The sequence below is a fragment of the Ursus maritimus genome, unplaced genomic scaffold (genome assembly GCF_017311325.1).
Source record: "Ursus maritimus isolate PB19 unplaced genomic scaffold, ASM1731132v1 scaffold_1, whole genome shotgun sequence".
Lineage (NCBI taxonomy): Eukaryota > Metazoa > Chordata > Mammalia > Carnivora > Ursidae > Ursus > Ursus maritimus.
In genome coordinates this window covers 76,382,303-76,400,391 of record NW_024423343.1, presented here as the reverse complement: position 1 = coordinate 76,400,391, position 18,089 = coordinate 76,382,303, and the positions used below count along the sequence as shown (strand labels likewise).

General features: G+C 35.2%; 1 protein-coding gene and 1 pseudogene across 3 annotated transcripts in view; one reads left to right on the top strand and one right to left on the bottom strand.

Annotated features, from left to right (window-relative positions):
* The window catches only part of RIF1 (replication timing regulatory factor 1), a 60,110-nt gene that overhangs the window by 8,591 nt on the left and 33,430 nt on the right, over positions 1-18,089 (top strand). For all 3 annotated transcript variants that reach the window (XM_040645017.1, XM_040645007.1, XM_040645014.1), the window contains exons 8-20: positions 134-226; positions 5,377-5,515; positions 8,029-8,180; positions 9,720-9,837; positions 10,869-11,042; positions 11,270-11,380; positions 12,061-12,123; positions 12,378-12,478; positions 14,239-14,325; positions 14,961-15,034; positions 15,440-15,620; positions 16,558-16,665; positions 17,033-17,182. In XM_040645017.1, the coding sequence (XP_040500951.1) occupies positions 134-226; positions 5,377-5,515; positions 8,029-8,180; positions 9,720-9,837; positions 10,869-11,042; positions 11,270-11,380; positions 12,061-12,123; positions 12,378-12,478; positions 14,239-14,325; positions 14,961-15,034; positions 15,440-15,620; positions 16,558-16,665; positions 17,033-17,182 (1,551 nt within the window). The remainder of the gene's footprint in view (positions 1-133; positions 227-5,376; positions 5,516-8,028; positions 8,181-9,719; positions 9,838-10,868; positions 11,043-11,269; positions 11,381-12,060; positions 12,124-12,377; positions 12,479-14,238; positions 14,326-14,960; positions 15,035-15,439; positions 15,621-16,557; positions 16,666-17,032; positions 17,183-18,089) is intronic.
* LOC121104008 lies at positions 2,226-3,457 on the bottom strand (annotated as a pseudogene).

Here is an 18,089-nt window from a genome sequence, read left to right as displayed (position 1 = left end):
TCAGCTTTGCTATATAAATGAAAGATTTTCTAATAAAACATTGGGGAAAGTTAATTCAACTAAGACAGTCTGATATTGCATATTTTGTTTTCTCAAGAGTGTTTTTGGTAAATATTTTTGCTTTTGTTTACAGAAATTACTTTCAGAGCTCCAAAAGCTATTTATGAGTAAGAATGAGACTTATGTGTTAAAATTGTGGCCTTTGTTTGTCAAACTTCTTGGGAAGGTAAGTGTGCAATTAATAGCTCACAGTTTATACCTGTGAGACCCTTTTCTTTCTTAATTTTACATTATTCATGCATGCCATATATGTAAATTTAACTGTTAACTAAAATTTGTTTACATACCCACAATAAGTGCTTATGCTACTTTTCCAGTCAATTGCAAACCTGCAGAGTGGCATAAATTTGAGTCCCCCAGTGTGCAGGTTCTTAACTGAAGTAGAACAAAATAATGCTCTGCCTTTTTATTTGGACTTTAACTGTGTTGTTTTTTTTTTTTTTCTTTAAATATATATTTGGGAGAGAGAGAGAGCACACAAGCAGGGGCAGAGGGAGAGGGAGAAGCAGACTCCCCTGCTGAGCAGGGAGCCTGACATGGGACTCCATCCCAGGACCCTGGCTGGGATCATGACCTGAACCAAAGGCAGACGTTTAACTGACTGAGCCACTCAGGCGCCCCTCAGTGTTCTTTTTTAAACAGATGTTCTTTTCGGGATGTCTGAGTGGCTCAGTTGGTTAAGTGTCTGCCTTCAGCTCAGGTCATAATCCCAGTGTCCTGGGATTGAGCCTCGCATAGGGCTCCCTGCTAAGCCAGGAGCCTGTCTCTCCCTCTGCCCCCTCCCCTGCTTTTGTGCGTGCTCTCTCACATGCTCTCTCAAATAAATAAAATCTTTTAAAAAGAACATGTCCTTTTCATAAATCCATTTAGTGACACATTTCCCACGTTTTGTGCTTTTTCTTGGTGAATTTAGTTTTAAATGGTCCCCAGGCTTAGTGCCAAAGTGTTTATGGTTCCTAAGCACTGGAAGACTGATGTGCCCTAGGGAGGAATTACATGTGTTACATAAACTCTGTTTAAGCATGAATAACAGTGCCATTGGCTGTGAGTTCAGTGATAGTGAATCAACAATACATATGGTGTCTTTAAACAGATATAAATAGAAAACAAGGTTGAGTTCGATTGGTTGACAGAAAAGGTTCTTGTAGGAACCTAACCCTGCATCTTTCCTAGTGTTCGCAGTGGACTTTATAAAACTTTGGTGGATCGTTGAGGATTGACTATATGTCTTGTCTTTAAGCCAGGTTTTGTTTTTTGTTTTTATTTTTTTGAGGAAGGAATGTGTTTTTCTTCATTGTGGTAAATAAGCATATTTATCATACCCATCGTAAGTGTACGGTTCAGTGCCATTAAATACATACACAAGTTGTGTAAACATTGTCACTGTCTATACTGAAAACTTTTTCATCATCTCTCCACAACTTTACATGTTGTACAATAACTCCTCTTGCTCCCCTGTCCCCCAGCCCCTGGTAACTGCTATCCTATCTGCTGTCTCTGGTTTCGATAATTCTAGGCATCCCACATAAGTGGAATCATGCACTATTTGTCCTGTGTATGGCTTATTATGTTAGATATAATTTTTTCAATTTCTAATCATGTAGCAAGCACTTAATAATTTCATTCTTATGGCTGAATATTTCACTCTGTATATAACTCATTTTTGTTCATTCATTTGTTGATAGACACTTGGCTTGTTTTAACACTTCAGCTATTGTGAATAATGTTGCTGTAAACATTTATGTACAAATATCTGTTGGATTCTCTGCTTTTCATTCTTTTGGATATATTTGTAAGAATGGAATGGCTGGGTCATAATGGTAGTTCTGTGCTTAACTGTTTAAGACACCTCCAAATTGTGTTCCATAGTGGGTGCACTATTTTACATTCCTACCAGTAACACACTAGGGTTCTTTCTAGTTTTCTTTTCTTTTAAAGGTTTATTTGTTTATTTTAGAGAATGCCTGAGGAGGGAGGGGCAGAGGGAGAGGGAAAGAGAATCTCTAGCAGACTGCCTGCTGAGTGAGGAGCCTGACACAGGATCCTGAGATTATGACCTGAGCCGAAATCAAGAGCCGGACACTTAGGTGATGAGCCACCCAGGCACCTCTAGTTTTTCCACATCCTTACCAAACTTGTTATTTTTTGGTTTTTGATAATGATAGTCATTCCAGAAAATTTTGTTCTGTTTTGTAAAACTGGGCCGTTTTAATGTTTTAAACATCTCTTGATGATTGCAGACTTTTGGGTAATAATTTGGAAACAGTCACAGTAGTGGTGTTTTTCCTGATTGGTGTGCCATCTTCAGTAATGATTATAAGGAGTTACTTATATGGAACTTCTGTCAAGCCAGTGAGACTGCATTTATGATCCATCATTTTCAGGATTGTTAGTAACCTGGACATACTTCTCCCAAATACCCTTACCTCTTTGTGTCACAAGACCCAGCTTGCTCACATCTTTGTCATTGACATTACCTTTGGTAGTAATAACTGAGATTGTATGTAGTGGGGATGAGGGCTTTTTCTTTACACCATTTATTGAGAGGTAAAAGGTGACTTTCAGTATTACTTGGGCCTTCTTGAAACAAATCCATTGGCCTGATGAATCTTTCATATTTAGATGGTTTTCATAAAAAGCCATTTCCAATGGAGCAGACTTTAGTAACAGTAAACAGCTGCTTTCATGCTTGCTTTTTTCTCTTTCCTATTTGAATAACTTAATACTTGTTTCTCCTTGGGCATGAACCTTGAGCAGTCTTCCCATTTTCCTGCTTTCTCTTTTTGGTTTTAACTATATTTGAAAATATTTTAGCTCAGGACTGTCTCTCTGTCGTGTAGATAGGCGTACAATTCCCTGTGGAATCTCTTCATCATTCTTTAGTTTGGTGTTTCCCTTTTCATGTATCTTAATAGTATTTTTTGCTTTTTCTCAGCATGGTGCTGTTGATGATAGTGCTTAGCCTTCTTCTGCTGCCTTTGAAAATTGATGAGCCTCTTGACTTTCCTTCTTGTGTGCGCACACACAAGCGGGGGGGGGGGGGGGGGGGGGCGTGGGGGGGGGAGAAGCAGGCTTTCTGCTGATCAGGGAGCCCAATACGGGCTCAGTCCCAGGACCCTGGGATCATGACCTGAGCTGAAGGCAGACACTTAATCGGCTGAGCCACGCAGGTGTCCCGCCTTTGCCCATTTTTTAATTGGGTGGTTGGTTTTTGTTTTTGAGTTATAGGAGTTCTTTATTCTGGGTTATTAATCCCTTATCAGATATGTGATTTTCAAACATTTTTTCCCCATTCTGTATGTTGTCTTTTAACCTGATAATATCCTTTGGTGCACAGAAGTTTTTGATGAAGTCCAATATAAATTAGATTTTTTTCTTTCATTACTTTTGGTGTCATAGCTGTGAAGTTGTTGTCAATCCAAGGTCATGAATCTTTTTCCCTATGTATTCTTGTAGGATTTGTATAGTTCTAGTTCCTGTAAGTTTTAATCTTTGATCCATTTTGAGCTTATTTTTGTATATGGTATAAGGCAAGGGTCCAGTTTTCATTCTTTTGCTTGTGGATATGCAATTTTGCAGCACCATTTGTTGAAAAGAATGGTCTTTATATAACGAATGGTCTTGGCACCCTTGTTGAAAAATAAGAGGCACCTGGGTGGCTTGATAGGTTAAGCATCTGCCTTCGGCTCAAGGCATGATCCCCTGGGGTCCTGGGATCGAGTCCTGATTTGGGCTCCCTGCTCTGCGGGGAGCCTGCTTCTCCTTCTGCGTCTCTCTCATGAATAAAAAAATAAAGGGGCACCTGGGTGGCGCAGTTGTTGGGCGGCTGCCTTTGGCTCAGGGTGTGATCCTGGCGTGCCGGGATCGAGTCCCACATCGGGCTCCTCCACTGGGAGCCTGCTTCTTCCTCTCCCACTCCCCCTGCTGTGTTCCCTCTCCCGCTGGCTGTCTCTCTGTCACATAAATAAATAATAAAAAAAAATCTTTTAAAAAAGAAAATCTTAAAAAAAGAAAAAAAAAGAAAAATCAGTTGACAGCAGGGGTGCCTGGGCGGCACAGTTGGGTAAGTGTCCGACTCTTGATTTTGTCTCAGGTCATTATCTCGGGGTCGTGAGATGGAGCCCAGCGTGGGATACTGCACTCAGTACAGAGTCTGCTTGAGACTCCCCCTCCCCCCCAAAAAAAGAAAGAAAGAAAGAAAGAAAAATCAATTCACAGCATATGTGAAGTTTTATTTTGGGGATCTCTATTCCATTGGCCTGTATGTTTATCCTTATGCCATTACCATATGTTTTAATTACTTCAGTTTTGAAGTAAGTTTGGAAGGCAAGAAGTGTGAGTTCTCCAAATTTATTCTTTCAAAATTGATATGGCTATTTGGGGCTCTTTGCAATTCCATAATGAATTTGAAGATTGGCTTTTCTTTTTTTGTGAAAAAGGCTGCTGGGCTTTTAATAGAGATTGTGTTGAATTTGTAGATTGCTCTGTGTAATATTGACATTTTAATGGTATTAAAACTTTCTGTACTTGAACTTGGGATGGTTTTCCATTTATTTGGATCTTTTTAAATGTTTTTTCAGCAATATTTTGTAGCTCTTAGTGTACAAGCCTTTCACCTCCTTGGTTAGATTTATTCCTAAGTATTTAATTCTTTTAGGTGCTATTGTAAATGGAATTGCTTACTTAATTTCCTTTTCAGATTGTTAGTTGCCGTTGTGTAGAAACACAGCTGATTTTTGTGTGTTGATCTTGTATACTCTGCAGTTGCTGAACTTATTAGCTCTAGTAACTTTCTTATGGATTCTTTGATTTTCTAAGCAAGTTATTTTTTAATGTTTATATGCTGTTCAGTTTATATGTGATTTATAGCTGCGATTGCTAATGTTTCATTTTTTAATGTATGTTTCCTTGCGATGCATTGTTTACTTGTCATTTGTCCATTTTTCCCTTTTTCTTATTTTGGTGTATTTGAAAAAGCTGACTTTTTTTGTTTGTTTCAAGCTTCAAAATTTCTTATTTTTTCTTAAGTACTGATTTTTTTTGTGTGTGGATACCATTTTTTTGGTATTTATCTTATCTTCCTAATTTTCTCTGATGTTTTAGAAATGTTCTGTTTTATGCATTACCTAATTCATGGAGCATTATATTTTGTGATCTTGAGTTTTGAATGTGCACACAGAATCCAGTACATTTTAAACTTCAGATTTTTAAGACTTTACATAGTTAACACTGAATGAATTAGATAAATGAATAATGATAGTGCCTATGTGTTGTTTTAGGCAGGTAAATAACTTTGTTATGATTTTTCATTTTTAGACCTTGCATCGAAGCGGGAGTTTCATTAATTCTTTATTACAGCTGGAAGAACTAGGATTTCGAAGTGGAGCACCCATGATTAAAAAAATAGCTTTTATTGCTTGGAAGAGTTTAATAGATAATTTTGCTTTGAATCCAGGTAAGTAAATAATATCTTAAAATTTTGATTTTTCTATGGATTTTACTCAAGATGATAAGAACAAAGCCTTTCTGATATTTTGGACTTTATATTGAAACTTAACCTATTGAAATTTTTTTTTATTTTAAGGGAATAAACTTGTAGTCAAAAATAGAATTAAAAAGCCTAGACATTATCGAAAATCACAGATATAAAATTTGTTTTATGCTATTTCAAAAATTGAACGAAGTGACAAGTAACATTTGTGGCTTTTTTTAGTATATTCCAGCACTTATTTGAGCAGTTTGAGTACCTCTAATTTAATCATCACAATAGACCTGAGATACTAAGTATTATCACTATTTTAGAGAGATTAAGTAATTTATCAAAGGTCACATAGCCAGTAGATGATAGGAAACAGTTGTGATTGCTGTGAAATGTGACTGATAAACTTTTTTCTCTCAAGACCTTTAGAACAGTGCTTAATATTGGGTTTTTACTATTAATATATACAAGTGATTCCTTTTGATTTACCTTTATTTTATCTTCCTATTGTCTAGTGGAGGTATCTGATACACAGTTGACCCTTGAACAGTGGAGGGTAAGGGATGCCAACATCCCACTGCATATAACTTTTCACTCCCCCCAGATTTGACTACAAATAGCCCACTGTTGACCAGAAGCCTTACCAATAACATAAACAGTCAATTAACCCGTATTTTGTATGTTATGTGTATTGTATACTCTAGTCTTACAATATAGTAAGCTAGAGAAATGTTAGGGAAATCATAAGGAAGAGAAAATACATTTGCAGTATTGTACTGCATAAAAACAAAAAAATCTGTGTATAAGTGGACCCGTGCAATTCAAACCCATGTTCAAAGGTCAGCTGTATATATGAGAAAGAGTATATATAGTCCAAAAGTAGGTCAGTAGGAATAACTACTTAATTGGGTAGTTAGTCTTAGATATAATCAGTACTGTGTTTATTAGAGCTAAGTAGTATTGATTTCATCCTATATTTTTTCTCTGCCAAAGACCATTAATAATCCTTTCTCTTCCCCTTTTTAGTATGTTTTGTAAGGTGATTATTTTCATTAATTATAATTTTATTGAAAATATTGATAAATGCATTGCCAGGCACAAATTTTAATTATAAATGTTACCTTTTTGTTGTTGATTATGAGCTGGTAATGCAAGTTAATGTTCTGGACTAAATCTGTTGGAATTACTTATGGTTGAGTGTTAAAGCATAAAATAGACATGACTTGAAGAGAAATAAAATGCTCTCTCATTTGAAATAAGTCCGAGCTAACGAGTACATCCCTGGTATTATGGATCCAGGAAATCTTAAGGAATCAGATGCCTATCTTTCTATCCCATGATCTTCAGTATGCTTAGTTGCAGATATAGGAAGGGGAGAAGATTGAAGAGCAAAAATGAACTTCTTTTCAGCGGAGCCATCTAGCTCTAGAGCCTTCCAGAAATTCCACATACACTTCCCCTTATAGCTCATTAGGTAGAATGGCTGAATGGGAGACTAGATGAAGAAATCAAAAAAACTGGTTATCATTCTCCTGAGTGAAAGAGGTCTTTTATCTAAAAAAGAATGGCAATTGGCAATTTCTGCTCTGGGGATATTGTGAAGCTTCTCTCATAAGTAGAGTAGGAGTTCAAAAAAGATTAGAGAATTTGTTCCCACAGTGATTTGACTTTATTTTGTTCTTTATAGAAATGTTAATTGTGAAAGCTAAATGGCAGAATAGGTGTCAGAAACATTAATGCCATCCCACCAAATACATAGCTTGGCAGATGTTTCAAAATCCTTTTTAAGTCTTTCTGATAAGTTACTTGAGCACAGGCATCTTATTTTATGTATTCCCAGTTGTAAAACTCTAATATTAGGCTGAACAGTTTGTTGTGGAGGACTGCCCTGTGTGTTGAAGGAAGTTTAGCAGTATCGTTGGGTACAGCCCACTAAATGCCAACAGCATCCTCTGTACCCCTGGCTTTCAGGTCTAACAACCAGAGATATTGTGGACATTGCCAGATGTCCCTTGGTAGGAAAATCGTCCCTGGTACACACAGTTTCTAATAAACATTACTTCCTCTTTTTTCTTTTTTCCTTTTTCTTTTCTTTCGCCTAATGACATGTAGTCTAGTTGTACTGGAGTCTTTCATAGTAAAAATTTGAGGTATAACAAGAACAGCTGATTTTAAAAAGATTTTTAATCTATTTTCTTGCAGTGAGAAAGGAGACTTACATACTTATTCTTAAAATTCAGTCTTCAGGGTGCCTGGGTGGCTCAGCCGTTAAGCGTCTGCCTTCGGTTCAGGTCATGATCCCAGGGTCCTGGGATCGAGCCCCGCATCGGGCTCCCTGCTCCGCAGGAAGCCTGCTTCTCCCTCTCACACTCCCCTTGCTTGTGTTCCCTCTCTGACTGTCTTTCTGTGTCAAATAAATAAATGAAATCTTTAAAAAAAAAATTTAGTCTTCACCTCATTTGTTTTTACCCATGTGCTTTTCTTTTAAGAAATACTATGCAGTGCAAAAAGACTGAAGTTGTTAATGCAGCCTTTGAGTTCCATCCATGTGAGAACAGAAACTCTAGCACTAACAAAGCTAGAAGTCTGGTGGTATCTACTCATGAGACTTGGACCTCATCTTCCTGCTAATTTTGAACAGGTAATAAAGGTGTTGAGTATAATGCTTGGTGTGTTTTAATACATTCTAAAATTCTTAATCTAATCTTTCAGTGTTACATTTGCTGTGTTAGCAGACCACAATGTATAAAAGATCTTTCTTTCCTAACACAGAACTTGAGTTTATTTTCCTCAGAAGATATTCTCCAGTTGTGTGAAATGGAGCCTCTAAAGCTTTCTCAACCACTCAAATATCTATTCTTACTCTAAAGGCATTTTAAGAGATTTTTTTAAAAGAAATTTCATAGGATTTAGAATGTTGAGTGTAAAATCAACATTACTGAAATAGAAATCAAGTTCTACACTGGGTTGATAAAAAGTTGGATCAGTTCTTATTTTTTATATCTCCTATTTCTAGGCTACATGATGGTAACAAATCATTTAATCTCAGCATAGCTTTTCAGTATTGTTATAAATGATTTTATAATTTTTTTAAGATTTTGATATCCTTGCTGGCATTTAGATATAGGCTTAATCTTCTCTATACCTCCTTGATTTTGCAGTCAGTCCCATCCTTGGTTTCTGTATTTTTGTACAATAAGTAAAAAAGGATAGCTCTGATAATTTCTGTCTTTCTCATTTCTTTATTGTTTATGTGGAATTTTGGAGTATATCTTTTAAATCTGTACTCCTTGTCTTGTGGTCTGTATACGTAATTGCACAGCAGTGAGTATATTATTGGAAATTGGGTTTTATAATAAAATAATATCTTGAATTTTTAGCAAGTTTTTAAATTCTTAATTATTTAATGTATTAAGGCTTTTAAACTTAACTCCATGAATTGGAATTGGGCATTAATGGTAGTATGTAATGGGAACATAATTATTACAGATTCTTCCATTATGAGGTCCTGAGTAGGCTAATCTTACCCAGTTGCCCCACACATTCATTGTTATAATTTATGCATTGGCTAGATTTGATTGGTACTGGAATGATCTTAGAAATGAGCTTGAGGCTGTCTTAGTGCATATTTTTTTTTAGGGTGCATTTTTAAAAAGCTTAAAATGAGTCTGTACCGATAGCATTAAAACTTGGGCATTGTTCATGTGTATAATTTCCCATCTGGAATTTAGAACTGAAATTTATAGATAGTACACATTTATAGGACAAATAAAGTTGTAATAAAAATTTTTACTTTTCCAGTTTCTTTAGCCAGTGCATCCAAACAGCCAGTAGGATTCAACATACCAAAAGAACTTAAGAGTACTTCTTAAATTCGGGGCGCCTGGGTAGCACAGCGGTTAAGTGTCTGCCTTCGGCTCAGGGCGTGATCCTGGCGTTATGGGATCAAGCCCCACATCAGGCTCCTCCGCTATGAGCCTGCTTCTTCCTCTCCCACTCCCCCTGCTTGTGTTCCCTCTCTCACTGGCTGTCTCTATCTCTGTCGAATAAATAAATAAAATCTTTAAAAAAAAAAAAAGAGTACTTCTTAAATTCAACTGTATCACGCAAGACTTTTAAAAAATATGTCAATTAGGTAGTTTAGAGATAGTTTCCCTTTTTTTGTTTTTAACCCCAATAGGTGTGCGTGCCTCTGATTCAAAGTACAATAAGCATCGATTCTAATGCTTCACCTCAAGGCAGTTCATCTCGTGTGGCTGCTTCTCCAGGTTTAAGTCCTATGACTCCTATACACAAAGGTAAGAGATAGACATACTTGAGGTGGGTTTTTTTTTTTCTCTATTTTTAAAAAGGGCTGAATGAAGCCTTTGCTCAGTTATTCACACAAAATGAAGCACTTTATAATTTTGACTCCCTAACCACAAAGCCCATTCTGTGCTAATTGTTTTCCCTGTGTGTTTTTGTTGTAGTTGGGAAAAGATTAGTGTTTTTCCACTATACATGTGAATATATTACAAACGACCGTTGTGTTTGTTTCAGAACCAGAATCTTAGAACTTTTATTAAAAACAACAGATTTTAACAGATGTTTGGGGGGAAAATAGTGGCTTAAGGGGGGGTGGTGCCTGGGTGGCTCAGTCGATTCTTGATTTTTTCTCTGGTCATGATCTTAGTGTCTCAGCACAGCACCTACTTGAGATGCTCTTCCTCTGCCCCTCCCCCTTCAAACAAACAAATCTATTTTAAAAAAGTGTCTTGTATACATACCATTGGAAGACAATGATTTGCTGTTTTTTTAAATTTTATGTTAGCTACTCTAGGCAGATTTTTATATTTAAGAGTCAGGAATGCCTGCATAATAGTATTTCAAAGTATGGATTAATGTTTGATAATTATCTTCATTTAAATGGTATGTGACACTGGGCGCCTGGGTGGCTCAATCAGTTAAACATCTGCCTTCAGCTCAGGTCATGATCCCAGCATTCTGGGATCGAGCCCCACATCAGGCTCCCTGCTCAGCGGGAAGCCTGCTTCTCCTTCTCCCACTCCCCATTCTTGTGTTCCCTCTCTCACTGTGTCTCTTTCTGTCAAATAAATAAAAAAATCTTAAAAAAAAAAAAAAAAGGTGTGTGACACTACTCTTGTTTTTAACCTAATAAAATAATTAGGAACTCTGCTGTGGGCTTTAAGCAAAAATTCAACTTTTATTTGACAAAAACTATTTACTTTTAAAGATACATTTCATTGAAACGAAGTAAACAAAATATGTTAAGCTGGGTAGCTAATTTAAGTTAATATACCTTACCATTTTGTTTTGTTTTGTTTTTAAGGTGCTTCCCCATATGGAGCTCCCGTAACTCCCCGGATGAACTTAAGTTCAAATTTTGGTGGAATGGCCACAATCCCCTCTATTCAACTTTTGGGACTTGAAATGCTGCTTCATTTTTTGTTGGGTCCAGAAGTCTTGAGTTTTGCTAAGCAAAACAAACTCGTACTGAGCTTAGGTATTTAATTTCTTAAAACAGTTCAGAGCAAGAGTGCATTAGGGTGAGAAGGTGATTATTTTCCCCAAAGCCAAAATATTCTGTAATTACGTATGAAATAAATATAAATCTTTTTAATAGAAAACACATATGAGACCACCTAAAATTTTATAAAATTTTATATTGAGATGTTTATTTCTTAAAGCTTTGGTTTGGCATAATTGTCCTTTTTTTCCTCTCTTTTTTAGAGCCCCTTGAACATGCGTTAATCAACAGCTCTTCTTTTTTTTCCAAACATGCAAATACACTTATCACTGCTGTTCATGACAGCTTTGTTGCGGTTGGAAAAGATGCTTCTGGTAAGTATTTAAGAGGAAATTATTTATTATTTGTTTATACCTATGTTTAAAAAGAAAATAAAATAGCAAATATTTATATAGTACCATCTTTTGGCCAAATTGTGCTCTAAGAACATTACATATAAATCATTTAATTCTCACAGTAACCTTCTGTGTTAGTCCATTTTTCAGATGAAGAAACTGTGTTGTACAGAGAAGTTAATAACTTGTATAAAGTCACATAGTGGTGGAGCTGTGATTCAAACCTGGGCTTTATGATCCCAGCATCTACACTTAAAGTCCTGTGTTTGATAGCCTATCAAATGTTGAGACAAAATTTCAAAAATGAAATAGTTTGCTATTTGACTGGCTGGGAAATTTTTTTCTACGGGCCTTCAGATGTCCTTTTGAATCTTTGGGGTTTTCTCCTTGTCTCAGAAGCAAAAGGTATTCAGTAAAGAAAATGCAGATAGCAGAAAAAAAGAAAATAATTACCCTTAATTAAGTTACATGACCCAGTGTTAATAGGTTACAGTTTGAAAAAATATTTCATTGTTGTGATAGTGTTTCATAAACTGATTGTGGGGTTGAATATTATAAGAATTTTACTGTAAGTATCGCTCAACTTTTTAGCAAAAGAATGAAAAGGTAAACCTTTATAGTCATATCTACTGCATTCTAAGGTTTGTTTCGTTTGGCAGATGCAGTTGTCAATGCTATTTGGAAGGAGCTAATTAGCTTGATGAAGTCAGTTATTGAATCAGGTAACTACTATAGCTGATAAGATGATTTTTATAGCATCCAATGAATTTTTGTTCGGCTTTTGTAAATAAAATTTACAGTCAGTTTTTGAACTGTATAGCTTCCAGACTTTCAATCAAATAAAGCTGTTTGATATATTTTTTTAAAAATCAGTGTTTAATAGCTAAGTATATGTATTTATCCCTAAAAATACTATATTTTCACCCTTAAAATACTTGATATTTAGAACTACATTCTTCCTTTTGCTTTTTGATAGGTAACAAAAAAGAGAGACCAGGTTCTGAAGTTTTGACCCTGTTACTAAAATCTTTAGAAAGCATAGTGAAGTCAGAAGTATTTCCTGTGTCAAAAACACTGGTAAGGATAATGATTACATGCTGGAATTCAAAAATCATATTCTGAAATTGAATTTTTTGTTGGAGATATTTACACAGACCAGGTTTCTTTTTCTTTTTAAGATTTTTAAATTTAGAGATAGAAAGCACGCATGAACACACACAAGCAGGGGGAAGAACAGGGTGGGAGGGAGAAAGGGGGAAAGAATCTCTAGCAGACTCCTAGCTGAGTGTGGATCCCCAGGCAGGGCTCAAGATCATGACCTGAGCTAAAACCAAGAGTCAGGCACTTACCCGACTAAGCCACTGGGGTGCCCCCACACCAGATTTTAAGATTTTATATCAAGTATTTATCAGCAGTTTAGGTCTGTAATAAATGTTATTCCATTGACTTGGGAGTCATTTGAAACCTCAATAAAGTAATTGAGTATACCGGCAATACAAAAATCTTCCAGTGTTGTAAGAATGAGCCATACAGAGAAAATGGGGTAAAGGACATGAAACTAGAACTCAGGAAACTCAGAACACTAATTTTCTAAGATTGCTGAGGTCCACTAATAGTTATTTTGTACATTTAAGAAAAAGTCTGGTATAATCTTATGGAACTTTGGCAATTTAAAGGAGCTCTGTTTAACCAAGATAATGACTTTGGTATTAAACACCTTTTTTATCCTATATAGTAGAAAAGGAAAAACAAATTGGATATACTTTTTATAATATTGAGTCTCCCAAGATAACTGCAGATGGAGTAAACTAGACCCTACTTAAATTCCTTCCGAGTCTGTGTACTGGGGTATCTACTATGGCAGTAGATCGTAGTGGTTAATAGGAAGGGCTCTGGAGCAGACTAGGTTGAATCTCCCCACCCAGTTATTTATTAGCTGTGTGAATTTGGTCAGTTTTTCTACTGTCTTATCTTATGTAAATGTGGTAGTAGTTTTATAATTAATACATGCAGAGCACAATGGGTCAGGAACAAAATATATGAGTCTACAAATGCTATTTAGTATTATCATTAGTGTCTGATTCAAATGAGAGTGTGAAAGCACATTTTAACTAACATAACCTTTTTTGTCATGTCATATGTCACTTGTTACATAGTTCAAATTAATAATGGTATAATAATAATTTTGAATGGCACAGTTTGATAGGCTCTGTCATATTGGAGAGATGTGTCTTTAGACCCAGCTTCTAGTTAGTAGTGCTTTGAGACACACTTGCTTCTGGCACTAGTGAGTACATAATTCATTGCAGAATATCTTTTTTGTGGTATGAAAGAATGGCCACAAGGGCTATTAATAGAAAAATGTTTGAATAAGCACATTCACACAGCAGTTAATGTCTACGTATATTGATGTGAAAACTCCGTAACACAGTTAGAGGAATGTCAGTTCCAGAGTATCTCACAGTATAATGTCATCAGTGCTATGAAAGAAGACATGTATGACAGCCCAGGAAGTTTTGTTTCTCTATGTACTTAAATACATGGAAATTTAGAAGGTCTAGAAAAATAAACTCCAGAAACTGATAGTATTGATTTTCCCTGGAGATAAAGGAGGATTTTTATGTTTCTGTATTTGAACTTCTAAAACTAATGTTAAATATATTCACATTAATATGTAAACGTTGTATTTGAACTTCTTGAACGGAGAATCTATTTACATTAATGAGCATTACTTAACAATAAATTGTTAAATTAAAAATATAGCTAACAGTACTAGATTTTTACTAAGTAAAGTATTTTTATGGCTAATTTACAACAAAACTTCTTATTTTTCTTAGGTCCTCATGGAAATTACAATTAAAGGACTGCCCCAGAAAGTATTAGGTTCACCAGCATATCAGGTTGCTAATATGGATATTCTTAATGCAAGTATCTTAAGTGTAATGATGTGATTAAAATTAGCCAAAAGATAAAGTTCCATGATAGTGTGTTTTTCCTTAACATGGTGAAATTTAGATTATAAAATTTTGAAAGAATTGGTTTTGGAAATGCTGATTATGTTAAAGGGGAAAACTGGTAAAGTAATAGATTAAATAAATATGACACAATTAATGGACCTGTTTTTCTGAATTACACAAAAAGTTCTAGCAAGAAAGTTTTCTGTTTGCTTACACATAGTAATAGTGGTGGTTACTATTTAAAAATTTGGAAGTGTAGTAAGTTGCTTAATTATGGTGAAATAAATTTAATATCTATAGAATGTAGCTGTTTATTTGGTCCAGCAAGTTTTAACTTAATTTTCTTTTTATATCTGGAATATACCATTCCTCAATTGTTTATGTAGATGGAATAGCTGTTACTAAAATATAAAGAGCTTGATTTTTGTGTGTTTATAGAAATATATTTGCTGCCGTTGTGTCATATCCTAAGTAGTATCAAAAGTTAAATTTCTTTAGCTTAAAAGGATCATGTTTTACATAATTGATTGTAGAAAACAAGTGTAACAAGATAATACTCCTTAAAACAAGAAGATTGACTGCAATCTCCCATCTTTCTTCAGGGAACTCCTGCTTTGTTCTTAATTCAGTTAATTTTCAACAGTAATCTCTTGGAATATGGTGTAGAAGATGAGAGGTAATTTAAACTAGTCTTTTTGTTTACTTTGGAAAGGTTGTTATTTGATGGATGAGATTTTTTTTTAAGATTTTATTTATTTATTTATTTGAGAGAGTGAGAGAGAGAGAGAGAGAAGCACGAGCAGGGGGAGGGAGAGGGAGAAGCCAACTTCCCCCCTCTGAGCAGGGACATCCCAGGACCTGCAGTTAAAAACCGAAGGCAGACCCTTTAACCAACTGAACCACCCAGGTGCCCCAGATGAATGAGATCCTTTTGATTTATATGCTGTATCATTTTTAATTAAATCAAAGTAAGACTTTATCATTTCTTATTTCCTTGTCAGTTATTTTTAGAATTTTGTAATAGTGTAACATATATTTTGGCAGAAAGCGCTGGTTATGCATGGCTCAATTTTTTCTTCAGGTTTTTTCTCAATCTGGAAACACTTGTTGGCTGTGTCCTTTCTGGTCCAACTTCACCACTAGCTTTCAGTGACTCTGTTTTCAATGTGATTAACCAAAATGCAAAGCTGTTGGAAAACAAGGAGCATCTCTGGAGAATGTGGAGTATTATAGTCACCCCATTAACTGAATTGATTAATCAGGTATGACATAAGTGCTACATGTTTCCCCCAAAACTTAAGGAACATTTTCCTTTTCTTGTTAGAGCACATGGGGAAATAAATAGAAGTTTGAACTTGAATAGAAAATGTTAAAAATTTTTTCCGTGGGATTGATTAATTCCTATTCTTTATATTCGTTGATTTTTTTTATTGTATTTCTTTTTTTTTTTTTTAAAGATTTTATTTTATTTATTTATGTGACAGAGAGACAGCCAGCGAGAGAGGGAACACAGCAGGGGAGCGGGAGAGGAAGAAGCAGGCTCCCTATTGTATTTCTGCCTTATTCGAGAAAGTGTAACTTAATGGGGACGAATCAGCTCCCTTTTCTCCAGTAGTGATTATAAAGCCAGAAGACTCAGATATGTTATATTTAACTTTTCACATTTATATTTTTAGTTCTTTCAGTATTTGTACTATGAGGAATAATAATGGTCATCTTGACTAGACTGTATATTCTTCAGATTTCCATGGACAAGTCAGTTGGTGAATACCTCAAAGCCATATAGTAGTCCCTAAACCTATAATCTGTTGAGTTCACTAACCCTTACATTTAAATACTTACTAAAGTGACATTATTGCAGGGTGTGGAGCTCAACTTTTGTCAGTATTAATGGTTCATCAGTTGCTTTATCAATCTTTAAATGGAAATATTTTCTGGGAAATACTCTACTGTAATTCTCAAATGAAATGAAGACTCCAGAGAATTTATTTTAACTTGATTATATCTGCAAAGTTCCTGTTTCCAAATAAGGTCATATTCATAGTTACAGGAGTTAGGAATTCACCTCTTGAACATCTCAACACCACCTCTTGAACATCTCAACACTGTATCTAACTTCGCTACAGATAAGATGGTGCTACATAGGACTAGAATTAGATGGTAATTTGTCTAACTTCTTCATTATTTTTCTTGTTTCAGACCAATGAAGTGAATCAAGGTGATGCCTTAGAACATAATTTTAGTGCCATATATGGTGCATTGACTTTACCAATAAACCATATTTTTTCAGTACAGAAATTTCCAGTGGTAAGGCAATGTCAGATTTTTTACTTAAGAAATTTACGTTTTTTGAAAATGCTCTTTTCACACTTTATGATTAATTCCTACAATAATTTTTCCTGCAGCGGGATTACCTTATGACTTTTAATCCCTTTAGGGTAAAGGAAAATGGTGAAGGAAGAGAAATTCCTCCTGACCCTTGATAATTGCTAGTGTTGTGGCGTTATTACAGTTCTTCAAATAGAATTCTGTGGGGGAGGCAAATTTACTACTCTACACTAGTCTCTTCTATGACACCTTAAGTGTTATCAGTGGTTTTTTAAGATATATTCTGTTAGGTGTTTGATATGTAGATGTACATTTTTAAATTTTTCTTTTTTATTGTTATTTTTAGGCCACCATGAAGACTTTACTTAGAACTTGGTCAGAATTATATAGAGCATTTGCCCGTTGTGCTGCTTTGGTGGCAACTGCAGAAGAGAATTTGTGCTGTGAGGAACTTTCTTCCAAGATAATGTCCAGTTTAGAAGATTCAGGCTTTTCAGTGAGTTTATCCCAGTACTGACCTTGGTTGTATTTAAAGAATGCTTTTCAAATAAATTGAGATAACATTTGTGAACTGACATTTATAAGGCTTCTAGTTTATAAGTGACTAATAACATAGAACAGGTAACAGCATTGCAAAACAGTTTTGTGTCTTTGGTCTACATGACTCTGAGATCCATGTTTCAGGACCCTTAACAGTCATGCACTTTTACTACTATGTTGCATATCTGCCTGTGCCATTCTAGATGAACAATACAAGGACCTTGTCCTGGAGCCAACATTCTCATTATCTGTGTCTTAGATCTTTAAAGGCAATCCTTTGGAAGTTTGTAGACCTAAAAAAGTAGGTCCCCGTTTCACTCCTTTTCTTTCTTTATTAAAAAAGACAAATATTTTCAATTGGTATGTATCCTTCTAGAATAGACCTCTTTTTTGTGTTTACACAAATAATTTACATATGTACATGAATACAGTGTTCTTGACACTTGAATTCTATTACTGAAGCATCCTTCTTTTGATCTAAAAAGATGAACTTCTACCCTTTGATAATGGTTATCACTGTTGGAAAAGTAGAGATGCCTATCAAGAACTAGAAATTCATCTTTTCAGATTTTTTAATACATTTATAATATCTTTTCAAAAATATTGGCGTAGTTTTGATTGTTACATATTGATATGATGGAATTTCATAGTGACTTAATGTAAATCAGATCTTACAACTGAAAAAATTACTGTAGCACTTGGAATAAAAATCTAAACTGCTTACAGCTGCCCATGAGGCCTATGCTTCATTCCCCAGGGGGTCTTATTTAATTAAATTTGTTAATATCTGTCCTGACACCTTGTTATTTCGTTTTTGGCACTTAAGTCAAAATCATTTGTATATTTCATTCCGTTACTTAATC